The sequence below is a fragment of the Emiliania huxleyi genome, assembly GCF_000372725.1.
Source record: "Emiliania huxleyi CCMP1516 chromosome Unknown EMIHUscaffold_143, whole genome shotgun sequence".
NCBI lineage: Eukaryota > Haptophyta > Isochrysidales > Noelaerhabdaceae > Emiliania > Emiliania huxleyi.
The window spans coordinates 242,669-260,099 of NW_005201165.1; the positions used below are offsets into that span (position 1 = coordinate 242,669).

Genomic DNA, 17,431 nt, shown 5'->3' on the forward strand with positions numbered 1-17,431 from the left:
CCCCGCAGGAGAGGTGTGTCCGGCGAGGGAACAAGAACGGTTCCTAGGCGGGTTGAGGCGGCGGCGGCGCGCAAGGTGGGCGGGCGGCGGGCGGGCGGCGGGCGAGTGGGCGGGCACGGGCGGGCGGGCGGGCGGGCGGGCGGGCGTGCGTGCGGGCGGGGAAGGCTCGAGCCTCTCCGGTTGCGCCGAAGCGCGCCGTGCGTCCGGCGCGGTGGAGGTAGAGGGCGGACGAGGCGGGGAAGTCGAAGTTGATGACCAGCTGGCGGCGCGGGCGCGGGCGGGCTGGGTTAGGGCCGGCGGCGGCGGCTGGAGGCGAGGGGAGGGCGGGGAGGGGGAAGGGTTCGGCTCTGTCCCTCCCGCATACTTCTCTCGACCCAATGCTAGGGCAGGGAAACCTGAAGGGAGACCGCGCGCGCGGGGCCGCGGCTTGGCGGCCCCGCGCGCCAAGTTGTGGGAGGGAGAGGTGGGCAGCCGGCCTGGGGCTTGGGCGGCGAGGCGCAAGGGTGGCCGGCTGCCGTATCTGACTCCCTCCGCAAGGGGTGTCTTGGGGGGGGTGCCGGGCTGGGGAGGGGGGAGGGGGGAGGGGGGGGAGAGGGGGGGCGAGGGCCTTGACGCGCGGGAAGTGCAGCCCCCTCGCCGCCAGGTCGGTCGCCACGAGCACGCTCTGCCGCCCGTCGCTGAAGGCGCCCCTCGCCTCTGCGCGCGCGTCCGGAGGCATCCCTCCGTGGCAGCCGGCGACAGAGAGCCCCGCGTCGGAGAGGGACTTGCCGACGGCGCGCGCGGACTGGATGCCTGCTCACACCTCGAGCCGTGAAGCGACGCCCTCCTCCCCTCCCCGACTGCGCCGCACGGATGCCGCGGCAAAAGATGAGAGCGGGCGTGTCTGCGCCCAGCTGCTTCACGCGCTGCGCGAGCACCTGAGCTCGGGAGGGAGCTCGCGTGACCTCGGGGCGAGCTCGGGCGAGTTGCCTCGCCGCGCGAGCGCCTCCATCTTGTCGCCCTCCACATGCAGCAGCCTAGACAGCACACGCGCGAGGGACGGGTCCCGGAAAGGTCGTGCCTCGCGTGCCGTTCGCCCTCTCCAGCCGGCCGCCGGTGCGTGAGCGAGGGCGGAGCGCGGTGCGCGCAGGGCGTGAAGAGCAGCTCCGCGCGCGGGAAGCCCTTGCCGATGGCGTGCCGCGCCTGGCTCAGCACTCAACCACTCACCATGGACACTGGTCACCGTCCCTCACCGCCGCTCGCGCTGCCGCGCCTCGGCCGACAGCGTCGCGCTCGCCAGCGCGACTTGCACACGCCCAGCCCGGCCGCCGGCGCCGCCCGCCTCGTCGGCCTCGCCCTGAGTCGCGGTGTGGAGAGAGGGCGCGCTCAAGACGGAGAAGGAGAGACTGGCGCGGCGAGGGGGCGGAGGAGGCCGCCTCGTCGCCAGCGCGGCGTCGCGGCGGGCTGCAGCGCCGCAGGATGGCGTCGAGCTCCTCGTCGAAGCCGCGCAGCAGCACGTCGTCTGCCTAGGAGCCCACGGCCAGCCCGTCCATGCCCGGTCCCGCCCGCCCATCCGCAGGCTGCGTCTCTCGTCTCCTCGTCGACCGTGACCGACTCGACCGACCGGAGCGACACGTCGCCCAACTTGTGCAGCGTGAGGAGCCGGCCCGGCGTCGCGACGATTAGATCGGCGCCCGTGCGCAGCGACTTGCGCTGGTCTCTCAGCCGCCCTCCCGCCGCGAGCGCTCGCACGCGCACGCGGCACACGTGCGAGAGCGCCTTGGCCTGCGCGGCAATCTGCTCGACCAAGTCGCGTGTCGGCGCGAGCACGAGCGCGCGAGGCCGGAGCTCGGCCTTGTGCTCGGGCCGCGCGTCCTCCTGCTCCTTGAGCCGCTGCATCATCGGCACCAGGTACGCAAGCGTCTTGCCAGAGCCTGTCGAGGAGGCCATCGCCACCGACGCGCCGGCGAGCAAGCGCGGAATGGCGAGCTGCTGGATGGGCGAGGGCGCGGCGAGGCCCTGCGCAGCGACGGCGTCGACGAGCTCGGAGCGCACGCCGAGCGACCTCCACGGAGAGGAGAGCGTCGAGAGGCGTCGACAGGAGCGCATGCGGCCCGCGGTTTGTTTTTTTTACGAGTCGAGTTTCTCCACCCTCACACGGTCTCTCCGTACCCACGCGCCTAGCGGCGAGATTGCTAGAGGCGGAGCAAGCCTGCTCAAACATCACATGTTACTTCCTGTCCGCCTGTTGTCTTGTTGTGCCCTTGTTTATTCTCTTGGCACCTTGGTTGGAGTGCTGGGTGGGGGGGGCGACAGGGAGAATGTGGACCTGAGTTATGTGTACGCCAACTCAGGGTGTGTGGCAGCCAGCTGGCTGTGTGTCTTGTGAGCTTGTTTGTGTCTGTGTGTCGCTCGTGCGTGTCGTCATCATCTGTCCAGCGTCCACCCATACCGCGTTGGTGTCCAGTCCGAGCCTGGCTGTTCTTCACCTTCCTACATACATACATCGAGTATGTGGTTCTAACGAACATACCCGAGGGTGAACTGCTGACAGGGTTTGCGATGAGGAGCGATCCGAACGTGGCATTCGGGTGATCAGAACACTACCGCCGAAACGAAAGCGCTTGGAGCAAGCAGCAAGGGAACTGCGACGTATCGGAGAGAGAGATTTTTGAAACCCAACAAGAAATCACGACTCCCACAGTGATTTGGGCTCGGCAGCTTGTCAGCCCTCAGCCGAAGCTGGGGCCGGTCCCGTAGCCGAGAGAGCCCGCGTCGATGAGTTCGACGCGGTCGGGAGGCCTTGCGAAGAGGCCAGCGAGATGGCGATCGCTATACTTCATGGTGTCATCAAAGTGACCGGCTGACAAGCCAGAGGTCGATACTCTGGACGACCCATAGGATGCCACGACTGCCTGAAGGAGAGGGAGGCGAGGCCAGAGGCAGGCTCAGTTGCTCTCGGGTGATCTCGCTTTGGTGGCTGAAGGACCCGATGGGTCCTGCTGGGGTCCTGTCACATTCGCGTTCCGAGTCGTGGGGGTAGAAGATTGCGGGGGGGGATCGTGTCAGCGCTTCCTTGAAGTACAGCGGACCGCCAGGCTCGCTGGCTGCATCCGCAGGGAGGCAGCATATCAGGCACCAGTCTTCTGGAGAGCTCAACAGCTGCAGCCGCGATGGCAGAGTCGGCCGCGGCTCGAGCCAGCAGCTTCAGGTTTTGGCTGCGGGATCGAATCGCGGAAGGCTCATGCCCTCGCGGAGCGACGCGGGTCGCGCGGCGCGCGCGTGTGCAAAATGCGACAACAGACGACAGACGACAGACGCCTGAGCGCTGAACGGCTGAACGACCGTCGCCGCAATCGCCACCGCGGCCATTTTGACGAGGGATGTGGCGAGGGGTGCGGCGGCGTGTTGCGGCAGGCCTTGGTGGATGGGGAGCGGGTGGCGGCGTGCATGTGCAACCCGCCCTTCTACGGCGAGAACGAGGCGCCGCGCGGGCGAGCGGACCGCGCCGGCGAGCGGTGTGAAGACTCGCCGCTGCGGGAGAGGCGGTGCTGACGGCTCGCGCGTGTGGGTAGGGGAGCGGTGCGAGGCGTCGAGGAGCGAGCTCTTCACGGCGGGCGGCGAGGTCGGCTTTGTCTCGCGGCTGATCAGCGAGTCGGCAGGCACGCTCACACGCACACCGCCCGTCCTCCCCCCTTGCCCTACCATCGTGTGTGTGCGGAGACGATCATCTGACCTTACCTTAGGCATGCGCGACGCCGCCGGCTGGTTCTCTTCGCTCGTCGGGCGGAAGGCGTCGCTCTCGCCGCTGCTGCAGAGGCTCGACGAGGCGGGGGCGGTGCACGTGCGCACCACCGAGCTCGCGCAAGGCCAGCGCTCCGACCTGCAACGTCCTCCCATTCACAGAGCCGTGAGCGTGTCACGCGATTGCGACACAGGCACCACTTCGCGATGGGTCCTCGCGTGGTCCTACGAGCCGTCGGCGGTGCCGCGCGAGCAGGCGCGAGCCGCAGCCGACTCGCGTGGCAGGGGCGGCGGTGGCGGTGGAGGCGATGACGACGGTCCTGGTGGCGGCGGCGGCGACGCGGACTACGAGGAGGCTGCCGGCGACGGCGGGGAAGGCCCGAGCGGCCGGCGGTGGGAGCGCAAGCATGGGAAAGGTAAGAGGACGCGGAGAGCGGGCAAGGAGTCAGGCGGTCGGAAGGGGAGAAAGAAGGCTGCGAGGGTAGAGTGAGTGTGAGATCCGTTTAACGAAACGAACAAAACACTCAAACCTTCCGGCACCGGGCGTCCCACTCTCTCCCCCCGGACACATGCATAACCGCGCCGTCCCGAGCACTAGCACTAGTGAACTGCGAGAGCCGCACAGACAGGAAAGCCGTGTAGCTCTGCCTCTCAGCACTCAGGAGTCGCGCACGCCCCCCCTAATCCCCAACCCCTTCCCCTATACGCGCTACACGCGCAGCCCCGCGCCCAGCCCCAAGTGTACAGTCGCAAGCCAAGTGTACGCAAGCCACCCCAAGTGCCATCCCAGATTACACACTAGCAGTGTGGAGCCTTGCGCAATAGTCCTTGCTTCGGGCTCAGGCCGCGGTCGAGATCGCGACCGGCGTGGCGTCCTTGCCCTCGGGGGCAGCCTTCTGCCCAGGCGCGAAATACTTGAAGTAGGCCGCGTGCGCCGCGCAAAAGAGGGCGAGCGCCCCGTACGCGATGGCGAAGCGCCAGCCCTCGTTGAACGGCCGAATCTCGTCGTTGTTGATCTTGTAGCTCGACGCGTCGAACGTGTAGTTCGTCGCGAAGCCCAGTGCGTTGGTCTATGGGGGCAAGGTGTGAGGCGGATCAGCATTCCTCCTCGCTTGGCGGGGCGCGTAGACTGGGTGAGGCACGGCCGACCTTGGGCTCCGTGAAGGTAGAGAGGACCACCTCGCCCAGGTCGGTGGTGTAGTGGTCGCCTCCCGTGTCGGCGGACATCACCGTCCCGTCCGAGAAAACGTAGTTGTTGCCGTGCATGAGGCCGAAGAGGGAGAGGAAGGAGGCGAGGGCGGCGACGACGCCGCCGCGCACAAAGTTCGAGTCGGTGAGGTCGCACAGAATCCAGCTCACGATGAGCGAGCACATGATGCCGCCCGCGGGCGCCATGTTGGAGACGCCGCGCATGCGGCCGAGCGAGCGGGTGGCCATGCCGACTCCAGCGTTGAAGTGGTCGAAGTAGATCATGTCGGCGACCACGAACATGATGCCGACCATCAGGCACGGGTAGTGGCGCGACGGCGACACCTCCAGCGCCTGCTGCACGATCATCAGGCCCACGGCGATGAGGATGACCCCGATCGAGACACCGTCGATGAGGTAGAAGAAGAGGCCGGTGAGGCCGCTCATCATGAGGACAAAGTACGCGAGTCCGTTGCAGAGCGAGTAGCCCGCGGTCGCGCCCGACGCCTTGTGCCTCCGGTGGCCAATGTACACCTGTTCCACAGGTGCAGGCGTGAAGAGTCGCTCGTCACGCCGTGCGCCGCGGCGGTGGTCCTCTCGTCGCACCGTCGTCGGGATCGTGGCGCCACAGATGGCGCCGAACATGGTGCCGAGCCCGTCGCAGAGCATCGCCTCGTGCACGTTGTAGCTGTCGCCGCCGAGCTCCGCCGCCTCGACGTTCTCGATCGTCTCGAGGAAGGAGGCGAGCGCGATTGGCAGCTGGATGGCGATGGCGCGCGCGGTAATGTCCTTGAAGCCCTCGAGGACGGTGAAGGGCGAGAACTTGTTCTTGCCCACGTAGGTCTCCGCCGCGAACTTGGCCTGGCACCCCATTACCGAGCGCTCGTTCAGGTCGCCCGTGCCGCCGGTCTCGCCGCAGCCGTCGCGGTTCTCGGTGTCCCAGCGAGCGAGGCCTGCGGGGGCGTGCCATGGACGCGTCGTGAATCTGTGCAGGCTACGTCCGATCCGCGTCTCGGGCATGGCTCACCGCTCCACCAGAGGGCGGTGCCGACGGCGAAGATGACGAGCGCGGCGGGCACGCGCGCGGGGTAGATGCCCTTGCCGCCGTTGGCGAAGAAGCCCGTGAAGCAGAGCGCTAGCGGGAGGAGTCCGATGAGCGGCTCGCGCATCACGTCGATGAGCGGGCTGAGGCCGAGCCACACGAAGCCGACGCCGCAGATGGGAGCGAAGAGAGCGGCGCGGGGCACGTTGCGCCGGATGATCTGGGCGAGGCCGATGCCGCACACCTCGAAGAGTCCGCCGATCAGGTTGGCGCAGCAGGCCGCCGCGAAAGCCTCCCACGCGAAGTCCTCGGGCGACAGAAGCTCCGAAACAGGCTTTCCGTTGAAATTGAACTCGACGTAGGGCGAGTTTTTGAAGCAGAGCGGCAGCATCACCTTTGGACAGAGCGGTGGGGCGTCTGGGCTGGTGTGCGGTACTGCGGCGGCGGGCGGCGGGCTCCAACAGCCAGAGGGTGTGTGTAGGGCGACAACAGTGGCGTCTCGCACCATGTAGACCATGAGGAAGCCGGCGGGCGCGTTGACGCCATAGGGGAGGGCGGTAACGTCGGACCGGTTCTCCTTGCGGGACAGCTTGGCGGCCATAATCGCGTACCAGATGTTGCCGAACAGGAGGGCGCAGCCGATGCCCGGGCAAACCCGTTGGAAGACCATGTCCGCGAACGCTTGGTAGTACGCGGGGTAGTTGGGCTCGCCATCGTTCGCGGTGAACGTGAAGGAGCAGGCGATCATCGGCGCGGTGAGCATAGCGGACAGGATGCCGAGGAGGGAAGAGAAGTTGTCAAAGAAGAGCATGAAAAAGGAGTCCAGCTGCGAGCGGGTCGGAGGCGGTCGGGTCAGACAGTGGTGGTGTAAGGGTGGTGATTGTGAGTTGGTGAGCTGGTGAGCAGGTGGTGGCGTTTGCGAGGGAGGCAAGCGGCGATGACGGAGCGGCGACTCGGTGATGGCTATTGTTGAAGCGCACGTCGCCCTTGGTCCAGCTCTTTGGCGACAAATACTGCCAGTTCGGCGTGATGCACATGGCGGGCTCGCCCCAGAGCTTGGAGATCGTTTGCTTCACCATGCGACGAGGAATAGAGAGAGAGATGCTGTTGAGCAAGGATTGCGCCGTCGAATTGAGGCGGTGAGAGTTATCCCCCCCGGCTTCTCAATCCCATTCCCCTCGCTTGCAAGGTGCCCGAGAACGCTCGCCGACGCGTGTCAACGCGAATTGTTTTCCTTCATGATAACTTCGCCAACACACCTAAGTAAGGCGTGAGAGAGAGATCCTCCTTGTCTCCACCCATCCAACCAATCATCCAGGGTGGGGAGAGATTTGAGATTTGTTTGTTTGAGATATTTGAAAACCAACAAGAAATCACGACTGCCACAGTGATTTGGGCTCGGCAGCCTGGGAGACGTTGTTGTCGACTGTCGGGCAGCAAATGCGCACTCCGCAGGTGATGCACGCCCACCTCACGCCTCGCTTCTTGCACTTGCCGACGCCGCATGTTCCGGCAATTTCCACCTGGACGTTGTGCGAGATGTTGTTGGCTCGGCGCGCGAGCATGAGCCCCGCCTCGGCGAGCTGGCGGTCCGACATGTGGGAGAGCGGCATCGACTGTGCGTAGGGAACCGACATGGTTGGTGGCGAGTCGAGGTAGTAGCCGAGGCCCTCGTCGCCCGTCTTGAACGCGTAGCCCCCCTTTGCCCCCTCGAAGGAGGGCGACGGCTTGAAGGCGAACGACGGAGGAAGGGATGGCCCAAAGGGCACTTCCTCGGGGACAGAGCCAGCCGACGGCGTCGTCGCGTCGCTCGCGGCCACGCCCGCGGCATCGACGACTCCATGCGGGGCGAGGCCGCGGGGGACGAGACCGCCCGGCCTGGGGCGAGCCCATGCTGCTCTGACTCGACCGCTCCCTCCTGTTCTTCCTCTTCTTGCCGGCGTCCGGCGTCAACTTGCGACGAGGGCTCCTCGCTCGGCTGCGAGGTTGACTTCGCCTCGCCGTTCCTCCTTTCTCCTCCCTCCTCGCCCGCCGCCGCGCCGCCTTCGCCTCCTCCGCCGCTGTGTTGGCGGGCGCCGAGGAGGCCTCCTCGCGAACGGCGGCAGCAGCCGCCGCCAAGCCGGCCACAGGAGGAGAGGTAGTCGGTCGCACAATCGCACGCCGAGTCACTCGTACAGACCCCCAGTGTACTCAACTAGGTGGCTGCGCAAACGATTTTCAGACACAAAAAGACAGACACACAAGCGCACAGGCTATAGCGACGCGTTGGGGCGCAGCCGCACTCTAGATACTCACGGAGAAAAACGCAAGCGGAAGCAGCACGGTGTAGAGCGCTGTAGAGCTGTAGAGCTGTAGAGCTGTAGAGCGCTCTGGAGCGCTGTAGAGCTGTAGAGCTCTACATCCGGCGCGTGACGAACTGCGTGCGTTGTAGAGCGATGTAGAGCGCGACTTTGCTGTAGAGTTTGTTGTAGAGGCTCTACGCCAAACCGCCGGGAAGGCAGTTAACTCAAAGAGGTCGAGCCGCACTAATGGGGTGTCTCCGAGCTTACTGGAGCTCTGATGGACGGCCCTGACTATCCCCTGACACACAGAGAGTCACTCTGACGGCACACAACACCCTATAACTGCGTCATGACCAGCCTGCCATGCGTCGCCGGAGCCGCATTCGTCGCTGTGCTTCTTTAGCAGGCGGTGGACTGTCGGCGGCGAGGACGGTCGCATTTGCGCGAGGCGAGGCGAGCATTGCTGCGCGTTGCATGCGCCATGACTCGCGCCAGCGCGTGCGGGAGCTCCTGGCTGAGCGTTGAGTCCAGGCAAGTTGCGCTGGCCACGATCGCTACGCCGAGCCGAGCTGACGCGCCGAGGCGCCGGCCAGTCGCAGCCGCGAGGCATGCCACAGCAGCAGAGGCACCTGCCACCCATTGGGCGGGCAGACAGAAGGCCAGGGCAGCACTGGCAAGTGCAACGCGCCTCATGTCGGAGAGCGACCGTGCCTCGTTCGCCGCTTATGATGTAGAGTTTGTTGTAGAGACTTCACGTTGTAGAGCGCCTCTACATCGCTCTACAGGCGACTCACATCGTCACGCGCCGGATGTAGAGCTCTACAAGCTCTACAGCGCTCTCCAGCTCTCCAGCTCTACAGCACTCTACACTAAAGGAATCTAGGCGCAGGCGCATCCTGTGTCGAACGCAGGTGATCGCAGACACAGTCTCCTCGATTGCGGTGCTCGGGGCTCCATACCACTCGCCGCGCGGACAAAGCTACACGGCAGAGAGGAGAGACGCCGCGCCGCGGCGGCAAGTTGAACTTGAAGTTCTCGCTCTGCATCTCGGGTGAGCCTGTTCTCGCTCCCAGTTTGTCCACAAGCATGGTGCTATAACCATAATACAAAAGTGCATCCTCCATCCACGCCCGACCCCCCGCCCCCCTTTCAGTTCTCACGACGCCCAACGTCCTCCATCCCGCCCTCAACCTCCACGAGCCGATACTGTAGCGTTAGCATCGCGCCGTGTTCCCCCACGCGCAAACAAAGGCCAGAGTCGCGCGAGTTGCAGCTGGCATTCTATGCTCCAGAGCATTCGCAGGCGCCGCGCCACCTCTCATTAATCAGGCAGCGTCGAGCCTCTCCCGCTCAGACCTCGCGGCCTGCGCCACCTGAACGAGTGATGCTACTTCCGGCCTTGTGGCCTTGCTCACGGCGAGGCGCCGCTCCAGCTCCCCCACCTCCTTCATCCTAAGCTTCAGCTCCGCCAACTGCTCCGCCAGCTCCTGCGGCTGATGAAGGGCATCGGAGGGGCGTTTCGACCGCCGCCGACTCGGCTTGCCGCCCCGCGCCTCCTCCTCGTCGGGCTCCACGAGCCGCTTGTGAGGCGGCTTGCGCCGCCGGCAGCAGCAGCGGTAGAAGCAGAGCGCCAGGAAGAGCCACACGGCTACTCCCAGCGCCAACTTCAGCGGGGAACTGGCGAGGATGGTTTGGCCAAGTCTAGCTTTAGCGAGATCGCGAAGGAGAGGGGGGAGAGCACTCGGAGTGGATGTCCGGTTCCGGTCGTCCAAGTTTAGCTTTAGCGAGTCGCCGAGGGGGCGCAGGCTCCACTCGCGCACCGCGCTCCCGTGTTCGGCGGCCTTCTGGGCCCACCGATCAGGGAGCAGCGCGTCCAACTCCCCACCCAGCTCCTTGACGACGGGCGCCACGGTCTCGTACCCCGTCCGCACCGTCCCGTCGAGCTTCTCGACGAAGTCGGCGTAGAAGGGTGGGGGTGGGGCGAGCGGCGGCGGCGGCGTCGGCGGCGGCGTCGGCGGCGTCGGCAGGGTCGGCGAGGGCGGGGCCGCGGGAGGCGAAGGCGGCGGCGTCGGCGGCGGCGGCGGCGGCGGCGGCGGCGGCGGCGGCGAGAGAGGCGGCAGCGGCGGCGGCTTCGGTGGCGGCGGCGGCGGGGCTGCGGGAGGCGAAGGCGGCGGCTGCACGGAGCAGCAGCCGCGGCAATGCGGGCAGGTGTGGCCGGCCCAGAGTCCCTGGAGGGAGGGGCTGGTGCAGGAGGTGCCGATCCAGTCTCCGCATTTCTGGCCAAGGCACAGCGCGTCGGGAAAGACACACGGTGGCGACGGAAGCCCGAGCGGAGGCAGTCGGCCGCGATTTTGAGCGCCTCGCCCTGCTGGTGGCGGCGGCGGCGTAGCTGGCGGCGTCGGCGGCGGGCTCGGAGGCGGGGTTGGAGGCGAGGGTGGAGGCGGCGACGGCGACGGCGGCGGGGCTGGCGGCGGGGCCGCGGGAGGCGAAGGCGGCGGCGGCGGGGGCAGTGGCGGGAGCGGCGGCGGCGGAGGCGACGGCGTCGGTGAATTCATTTTTTCGTAGCACGTCGTGCCGCTCGAGGGCGTTGCGCCCGCAATCATGTCTTTCGATGCTTGCGCCTTATAGGTCTTGCACTCGACCTGACCTCCGTAGCGGAGCGGAGCGTAAAAGCTGTAGCCGACGCAGAGTGCGTCGACGTCGCAGGACCGGCGGCAAGTGGCGTGATTCTCTGCGTAGGAGAGGCTGTTGGACGTCGACGCGGTGTCGAACTTCCCAGGGCCGCCGGCGCGGTCTACACACGCGCCAGCTCGCCCGAGGAACCAAACCATAGATCCAGGGATGGATTCCTAGGTCATGAGAGATAGGCGCCGTTGACCTCTACACGGGTAGCGGAGAATGAGGTGAATGGGGTCCGTCTGCGCGAGAGGAGGTGGTCGGTGAAGCTGACATCATTTTTCTTCTTTACAGCGGCCGCGGCGGGTAGGTAGTGCCTTTGCCTACACTCTCCACCCCACCCGCATCGGTGCTGCGAGGCGCGCTCCTCGCGCCCCTGCCCGGCGGCGGCGTGCTGCGCCGCCTCACCCTCGGCTCCCCACCCCAGGGCATGTCCGGCATCGCTCGCGGCCGCCTCCAGGAGGAGCGAAAGCTCTGGCGGAGAGACCACCCGCACGTGCGCGCCGCACGCCAGTCGCGCGAGAGCCCGCGCCGCACGCTCACGGCGCCTCACCCCTTCGCCGCCTCAGGGATTTGTGGCAAAGCCTCGCACGAATCCCGACGGGACGCAGGACATCCTGCACTGGGACTGCGTCGTGCCCGGCAAGAAGGACACCATCTGGGGCGCGGGCCGCTACCCTGTGCACATGGTCTTCACCGACGAGTACCCGAGCAAGCCGCCCGAGTGCAAGTTTGGCAAGGCGCCCAACGACAAGCCGCTCTTCCACCCCAACGTCTACCCCTCCGGCAAGATCTGCCTCTCGCTGCTCGACGCCGACAAGGCCTCGCCGCCGCCGCCGCCCCTCCTCTCCCTGCCGCCTCTCCCCTCCCAGCCGCCTCGCTCTTCCCCCTCACGCCTCTCTCCTCTTTTGCCGCCCACTGCTTCACAGCCCCTCCCCTCGCCGACCAGGGATGGAAGCCGGCGCTCACCATCAAACAGTTGCTGCTCGGCAGCCAGAGCCGCGCACGGCCCAGCGGCCGCAGGAGCCTTCGCCTCAGCCTTCTCCCGACCCTGCCTCGTAGGCATCCAGACGCTGCTCGACGACCCGAACGTGGGCGACCCGGCGCAGGAGGAGCCGTACCGCGTGTACAACAACAACCGCGCCGAGTACGAGAGGAGGGTCAAGGAGCAGGCCCGCCTCTTTGCAAACATGTAGGGCGGGCGGGCGGAGGGGCAGCAGAGGGGCAGAGGGGCAGGCTGGGGAGCGGCGGCCGCTCCGTGGGAGAGGGCCGTGCTGTGTGGGAGGTCAAGCGGGCGGGGAAGCGGAACTGTGGCGGCTTCAGCGCGCGCTGCACAGACAGCCACAGGTCGCGACATTTTTCCGGTGTGAGAGGGTTGAGTCCTGAGAGCGCGCCGGGCCGCCGCCGGCGTGGCCGGCGACCCGACGCCGCAGTATTTTTGCGGTGGTGGGCGAGTCGTGTACCGTAGCCGTCAGGGGTATAGTTAGGGATAGGGATTAGGGGTCCCCGCGTTTCACCACTCCACAGACCACACCTCACAACACACGGCGTCACGGGGCTCTCTCACACGGGCGGAAAAAAAATCGTGGCTGGATTCCGGGGACACAAAAATACTCCAAATATCCATACACCATACTCGTTACTCGTTAAACTCGGCCTGTGCGCTGTGGCGCGTATGCCGTAACCCGTAAGCCGTATCCCCAGGGTAATGCCCCCGGCTCGTTGTGCGAGTATATGGGACACGATGTCTCAAATATGAGGGGTTTTGACTCCTACCGGCTCCTGACGCTATCCCTGGCAGCTCTAATGACCAGGATCAGTAGTACTATGATAGAGGCTGCCCATACTAGCGCAGGAGCTGCCACACTCGCCCGGACCGTCCCCCTCTGGGGCCGGTTCCGCAGCCCGCGAGAGCCGACAGCGGGGCCGTGCCGCGGGTGCCTACTGCCGAGTGCCACAAACACTGCGCCGTCCCGCCACCACCTACAGGCTGTCTTGTGTGATGGTTGGGATGTCCAAACGCCACCATCTTGGCTCTTGCGACCTCAAACCCGCGAGCTGTATGGGTGGTCCTGACGTCGACAGACGCCCGAGGACCACGGTGAAGCTGAGCCGGAACGCGTCGACAAGTCTCGTCTGAGCCCGTGGCGGTCGCCGGCTGAGTCGTTGTGCACGGGCCGGTACCTCAGGCGTCACCTCCGCAGCCTCAGGTCTCACACTCCACCACCTCCGCCAGGACGCCGTCGGTGGCACGCTCGGCGGCGAGTTTGTGGCAGCTCCACAGCGAGCGCGGCATCGAGCCTATTCGGTCTGGTCGGTTAGGCGCACTCCCTGGGAGTGCGCCGAACGCGCGAGCGGTGCGTCCTGGCAGCCCGCGCTGGCTGCGGAGCTGCCACAAACTCGCCACGCTTTTTTGGGACATTTTCGACGCTTTTGTCCCATATACTCGCACAACATGCCCCCCCCCCGGGTATCCGGGAGATCGGACCAGATGCCGTGCGATCGCCGATCGGGGACGGCCCGGCGGCCGCGCAGGCGGCGAGCCCGGGGCTCTCGAGTGACGAGTCACAGTCCAGGACATGAGTCAGGACTCCTGACGACTCGTCACTCGACTCAGGGCTCAGGACTCTCGTCTCTCGACGGCGGGGAGCGCAGCCGGGGGGTGCACTTTAATTCAGTTTAATCGCGTGCTTTTCCCTTTTAGGACTTTGCGGAGATCAGCAGGAGGATGATGGATGTACGAAGAGATTAGGAGCAGCAGCAGGGACCCGAGGGACCATGTGGAAGACGGCTAGTGCTAGTCCCCCATCGGGAGGACGACCGCGGCTAGTCGCCGACCACACCCACAAAGAACCCTGCACAAAGATCGCACGGGCGGGGACCTGTTCCTTTTTACCCACCTCTCACAGTAGAGAGAGGTGTCCGTTTTTATTTATTTATTTATTTCCCCTTTTATGGGGTCGCTGATGGGTGATGGCGGCCGTCGCCCGTTGCCGCGCCATGTGCCGCTCTTCCGGGTGTCTTGTCGGACATCGGAGAGTTCTCCTCTTTCTGCTTTTTCGATCTCTCCACCGGGCCCAGATGAGCTTTCAACCCGCACGCGCGCAACCGACGGCGCGGCTGCTGCGCACGACTCCGTCCGGTGTCCGGATGCCCGCCCCTGCCGCCCTGCACTCGCGCCCGTGACACGCTGTGCGTCCCCCTCTCTCCCGACGAGAGCGGGTCAGTCGTACAAGTCGCTCGAGAGGTCGTTGTCTCCAAACGAGCTCGGCCGCGGCGCGAAGCGGTCGCCGGAGGGAGGCACCACGGCCATGGCGGCGTCGAAGTCGGAGGCGGCCAGCTGCCGCAACCCGCACCACTCGCCCTCGCTCTCGCCCTCGCCCTCGCCGCCTGCCTGCAGCGATCCCGCCCGAGCCCACATTTGGGGCGGGGCGGGCGGCTCGCCGCCCGCGGCGGTGCCGCTCTGCCCGCCGCTGCCCGACGATGACTCCCGCCCGTCGGTCCCGCCCTCGCCCTCGGTGCCCTCGCTCCCCTCCTTGCGTCCGTCCTCGCGCCGCATCATCTCCTGCGGGGACGGCTCCAGGGGGTCAGAGAGAGCCCCCCCCCCCCCCCGTCCTCGCGGTCCTCGTGAGAGCGGGACGCGGCTAGGGCCGCATCTCGGCCGCATCTCGGCCGCATCTCGGCTCTGCGTCGGCTCCTCGAGAGGCCGCAGTGCGGCCGTGCGGCAGAGCTGCTCGAGGTCCGAGCCGGAGTAGCCGTGCGTCCTGCGGGGGGGGCAGGCGTCCGAACACGGCTCAGGGAAGGCGCTTCCTGCTCAGCGAGCCGGCGGCAGCGGCGCGACCTCGCGGCGATGGCTGCCACGTCCAGCTCGCGCGCCATCGCCTCGCCGTCGAGCAGCCGGCGCAGCACCTCGGCGCGCGCGCGCTCGTCGGGCATCGCGACGGGGAGCGAGAGTGGCAGCCGGCGCAGCACCGCGGGGTCGACGAGCGAGGGCTGGTTGGTGGCGGCGATGACGACCACGTGTGCCTGGGCGGCCGCTCGAGTCGCGGGCGAGAGCATCCCGTCCCACAGCGCGAGGAACTGGGCCCGCAGCGCCGCCGTCGCCTCGTGCTCCGAGGCGCCGCGCTTGCCGCCGTGCGAAAAGATGCAGTCGATCTCGTCGATGAAGAGGATGCTGGGCGCGAGCTTGTGCGCGAGCGTGAAGTACGCCTCGGCCAGCTTGTTTGACTCGCCGTACCACTTCGAGAAGAGCCGCGCCGGGTTGAGGCACAGGAAGGCGAAGTCCGCCTCCTGCGCGATGGCCCTCGCGAGCATCGTCTTGCCGGTGCCGGGCGGGCCGTGGAGCAGGATGCCCTTTGGAGGCCGCAGCAGCTTGGAGGCAGCGAAGAGCCGCGGCTGCTGCAGCGGCAGCAGCAGCGCCGACCGCAGCTGGCGAGCCTGCTCCTCGAGGCCCCCGACCTGGTCGAAGGAGCAGCCGGCGCCCGAAGGAGCGACGAGATCGGAGGCGACCTCCAGCTCGTACTCGGTCAGGCTGAGCTTGGACTTTTGCTGCCGCTGACGCAGCCGCGACTGCAGAAGCGCGGCTCGGCCGCGGCGGGTGCTCGCCCGGTCGGAATTGCGAGGGTCGGCCCGTCTGACCATCGCCCAGGTCAGGAGGCCGGCCGCCGTCAGAAAGGCTGCGTCCATCATGAACTCCATGAAGCGGCCCGCATTCGTGGTGCTCCCCATGAAGCGGCTTAAGTAGCGGCGCCACGGCCGTGAGTGCGAACACTGCGCGGGAGGAGAGGGCTGCGGTCGCGGCGTCGCGCGGGGAAGAAATGGCGATTTTGTCGCGAGCGACGACAAGAGAAGGCGCGGTCCCTGTGTGGTGGCGGCGTACCGTCCTCCCATCCCTCCACGGGCTTCTTTCTTTTCTTTTGAGAAGGCGGGCGCAGAAGGCGAAGGAAGAAAAAAAAGCCTGCGGCTGCGCTGGACCAGCCACAGCCCATGCAGGACACACAGGGCCAGCAGCCGGTCAGCTTCCACCGTCGCGTCCTGCCGCCCTCCGGGATCGCCTTTGCGAGCACGCGCGGTCGGGAGCTCTTTGCCGAGGCTCTGGCTGCCGGCACGCTCCACTGCTTCTTCAAGCTGATCGAGCAATTCTGCACGCAGGCCGAGCCAGCCTACTGCGGTCTCGGCACGCTGGTGATGGTGCTCAACGCGTTAGACATCGACCCCGGCCGCACGTGGAAGGGCCCGTGGCGCTGGTTCCACGAGGGAATGCTCGACTGCTGCGAGCCGCTCGAGGACATCCGCAGGCGAGGCATCACGTTTGACAAGCTCGCATGCCTCGCTCGCTGCAACGGTGCGGTCGTGGACGCGCGGCGCGCGAATGCGAGCGGCAGCAGCGGTGTCGTTGGCGGCAGCGAGGGCGGCGACGGCGAAGGTTCGCCGTCGCTGTCTGACGAGGAGCGGGCGTTCCGGGAGGCGGTCCGCTCGGTTTGCAGCGGGGACAACGCCGCCTGTTGCGGCGGCAGCAGCGGCAGGGTGCACCGCTTCCTCGTCGTCTCGTACTCTCGGCGCGAGTTTGGCCAGACCGGCGACGGCCACTTTTCTCCCGTGGGCGGCTACCACGCGGGGTCGGACTCTGTGCTGCTGCTCGACGTGGCCAGGTTCAAGTACCCGCCGCACTGGGTGGGGCTGCGCGCGCTGTGGCGCGCGCTGTGCCGGACGGACCCCGACACGGGCAAGACGAGAGGCTACCTGCTCCTCTCCGCGCGCAAGCCGGGTGCGCCCTGGCCGCAGACCTCCCGCCCGCCCACTGCCCACCGCTAGCACCCACACCTCGACCCCTGCCGGCGCCTCCCGGACGCGGCCCAAAGTGAGAAGGGACGCCCTCGCGCCGCTCAGGCGAGTCGCGCTCGGACGTCCTGCGCGTGGCTCTGCGCGGGCCGGCGGGCGGCGGGAGTGGCGGTGGCGGCGATAGCGGTGGCGGCGATGGCGGTGGCGATGGCCCCGCTCGGCACACTTGTGATCGGCTCGGGGCTTGCGAGCTGGCCGATGTTGGGTCTCGCTTCCTCGGGCAGCTCGCGCGGCACGAGGAGGGCGCGAAGCGGGCTTCGGCAGACGACGCTGCGCTCCTCGCCGCCCTCGCCACACTCGGAGGAGGAGGAGGAGAGGAAGGCCGAGGCGAGGCGCACCCTGCGCCTCCGCCACTACCCTTCTTCGTCGAGCTCCGCGGCGCGCCGTTAGCACGGCCAGGCGGCGAGGCGGCAGCAGGGCGCGACGAGGCGGCGGACCTTTCGCTCGAGTGCGGCGAGCGGTCCTGCTGCGCGGGCGGGGGCGCGGGCGAGGCGGACCCTTCGCTCGAGGGGTACTCTTCCCTCGAGGCAGAGGTGCTCTCTGCGCTTCGGAGGGCGGCGGACAGCGCGACGGGCGGCGAGGGCGGCGAGGGCGGCGAGGGCGGCACGGTCGCCGAGCCGGGCTCGGCAAGCCGCCCCTCCCTCCCTGCCCTCCTCCGCGCCTCAGTCGCGCGCGGCGA

At 67.4% G+C, this 17,431-nt stretch overlaps 8 protein-coding genes across 8 annotated transcripts; 3 read left to right on the forward strand and 5 right to left on the reverse strand.

The window, feature by feature from the left end:
* Positions 1–160: 160 nt before the first annotated feature.
* EMIHUDRAFT_53460 (hypothetical protein) lies at positions 161–2,040 on the reverse strand (the record flags this gene model as incomplete). Its single annotated transcript, XM_005787356.1, has 4 exons — positions 161–259; positions 614–784; positions 841–1,079; positions 1,518–2,040. Coding segments are annotated over 4 exons (1,032 nt in total), but the record flags the coding sequence as incomplete, so codon positions are not given.
* A 671-nt stretch (positions 2,041–2,711) lies between these two features.
* Positions 2,712–3,351, reverse strand: EMIHUDRAFT_228023 (hypothetical protein; the record flags this gene model as incomplete). Its single annotated transcript, XM_005787357.1, has 3 exons — positions 2,712–2,894; positions 3,119–3,197; positions 3,281–3,351. 3 exons carry the CDS (start codon positions 3,349–3,351, stop codon positions 2,712–2,714), a joined length of 333 nt encoding a protein of 110 aa, XP_005787414.1.
* Positions 3,352–3,398: 47 nt separating this feature from the next.
* EMIHUDRAFT_441099 (hypothetical protein) lies at positions 3,399–4,249 on the forward strand. Its single transcript, XM_005787358.1, has 4 exons — positions 3,399–3,497; positions 3,555–3,641; positions 3,726–3,869; positions 3,918–4,249. The coding sequence occupies exons 1-4, from the start codon at positions 3,407–3,409 to the stop codon at positions 4,211–4,213; spliced, it is 618 nt and encodes a 205-aa protein (XP_005787415.1). The 5' UTR covers positions 3,399–3,406; the 3' UTR covers positions 4,214–4,249.
* On the reverse strand, positions 4,211–7,040 carry EMIHUDRAFT_455447 (hypothetical protein). The gene is made up of 6 exons (XM_005787359.1): positions 6,934–7,040; positions 6,459–6,779; positions 5,939–6,347; positions 5,518–5,864; positions 4,873–5,445; positions 4,211–4,793 (listed from the first exon to the last, which is right to left on the reverse strand). The coding sequence occupies exons 1-6, from the start codon at positions 7,030–7,032 to the stop codon at positions 4,563–4,565; spliced, it is 1,980 nt and encodes a 659-aa protein (XP_005787416.1). The 5' UTR covers positions 7,033–7,040; the 3' UTR covers positions 4,211–4,562.
* Positions 7,041–9,382: 2,342 nt separating this feature from the next.
* Positions 9,383–11,055, reverse strand: EMIHUDRAFT_363240 (hypothetical protein; the record flags this gene model as incomplete). Its single annotated transcript, XM_005787360.1, is given in 4 exon segments — positions 9,383–9,531; positions 9,553–10,547; positions 10,737–10,953; positions 10,973–11,055. Coding segments are annotated over 3 exon segments (1,287 nt in total), but the record flags the coding sequence as incomplete, so codon positions are not given.
* A 286-nt stretch (positions 11,056–11,341) lies between these two features.
* EMIHUDRAFT_71223 (hypothetical protein) lies at positions 11,342–12,107 on the forward strand (the record flags this gene model as incomplete). The annotated part of the gene is made up of 2 exons (XM_005787361.1): positions 11,342–11,407; positions 11,481–12,107. 2 exons carry the CDS (start codon positions 11,342–11,344, stop codon positions 12,105–12,107), a joined length of 693 nt encoding a protein of 230 aa, XP_005787418.1.
* Positions 12,108–14,605: 2,498 nt separating this feature from the next.
* On the reverse strand, positions 14,606–15,432 carry EMIHUDRAFT_53566 (ATPase family, AAA domain containing; the record flags this gene model as incomplete). The annotated part of the gene is made up of 2 exons (XM_005787362.1): positions 14,606–14,675; positions 14,753–15,432. Coding segments are annotated over 2 exons (750 nt in total), but the record flags the coding sequence as incomplete, so codon positions are not given.
* Positions 15,433–15,927: 495 nt separating this feature from the next.
* EMIHUDRAFT_43058 (hypothetical protein) lies at positions 15,928–16,686 on the forward strand (the record flags this gene model as incomplete). Its single annotated transcript, XM_005787363.1, has 2 exons — positions 15,928–16,260; positions 16,378–16,686. Coding segments are annotated over 2 exons (642 nt in total), but the record flags the coding sequence as incomplete, so codon positions are not given.
* Positions 16,687–17,431: the final 745 nt, after the last annotated feature.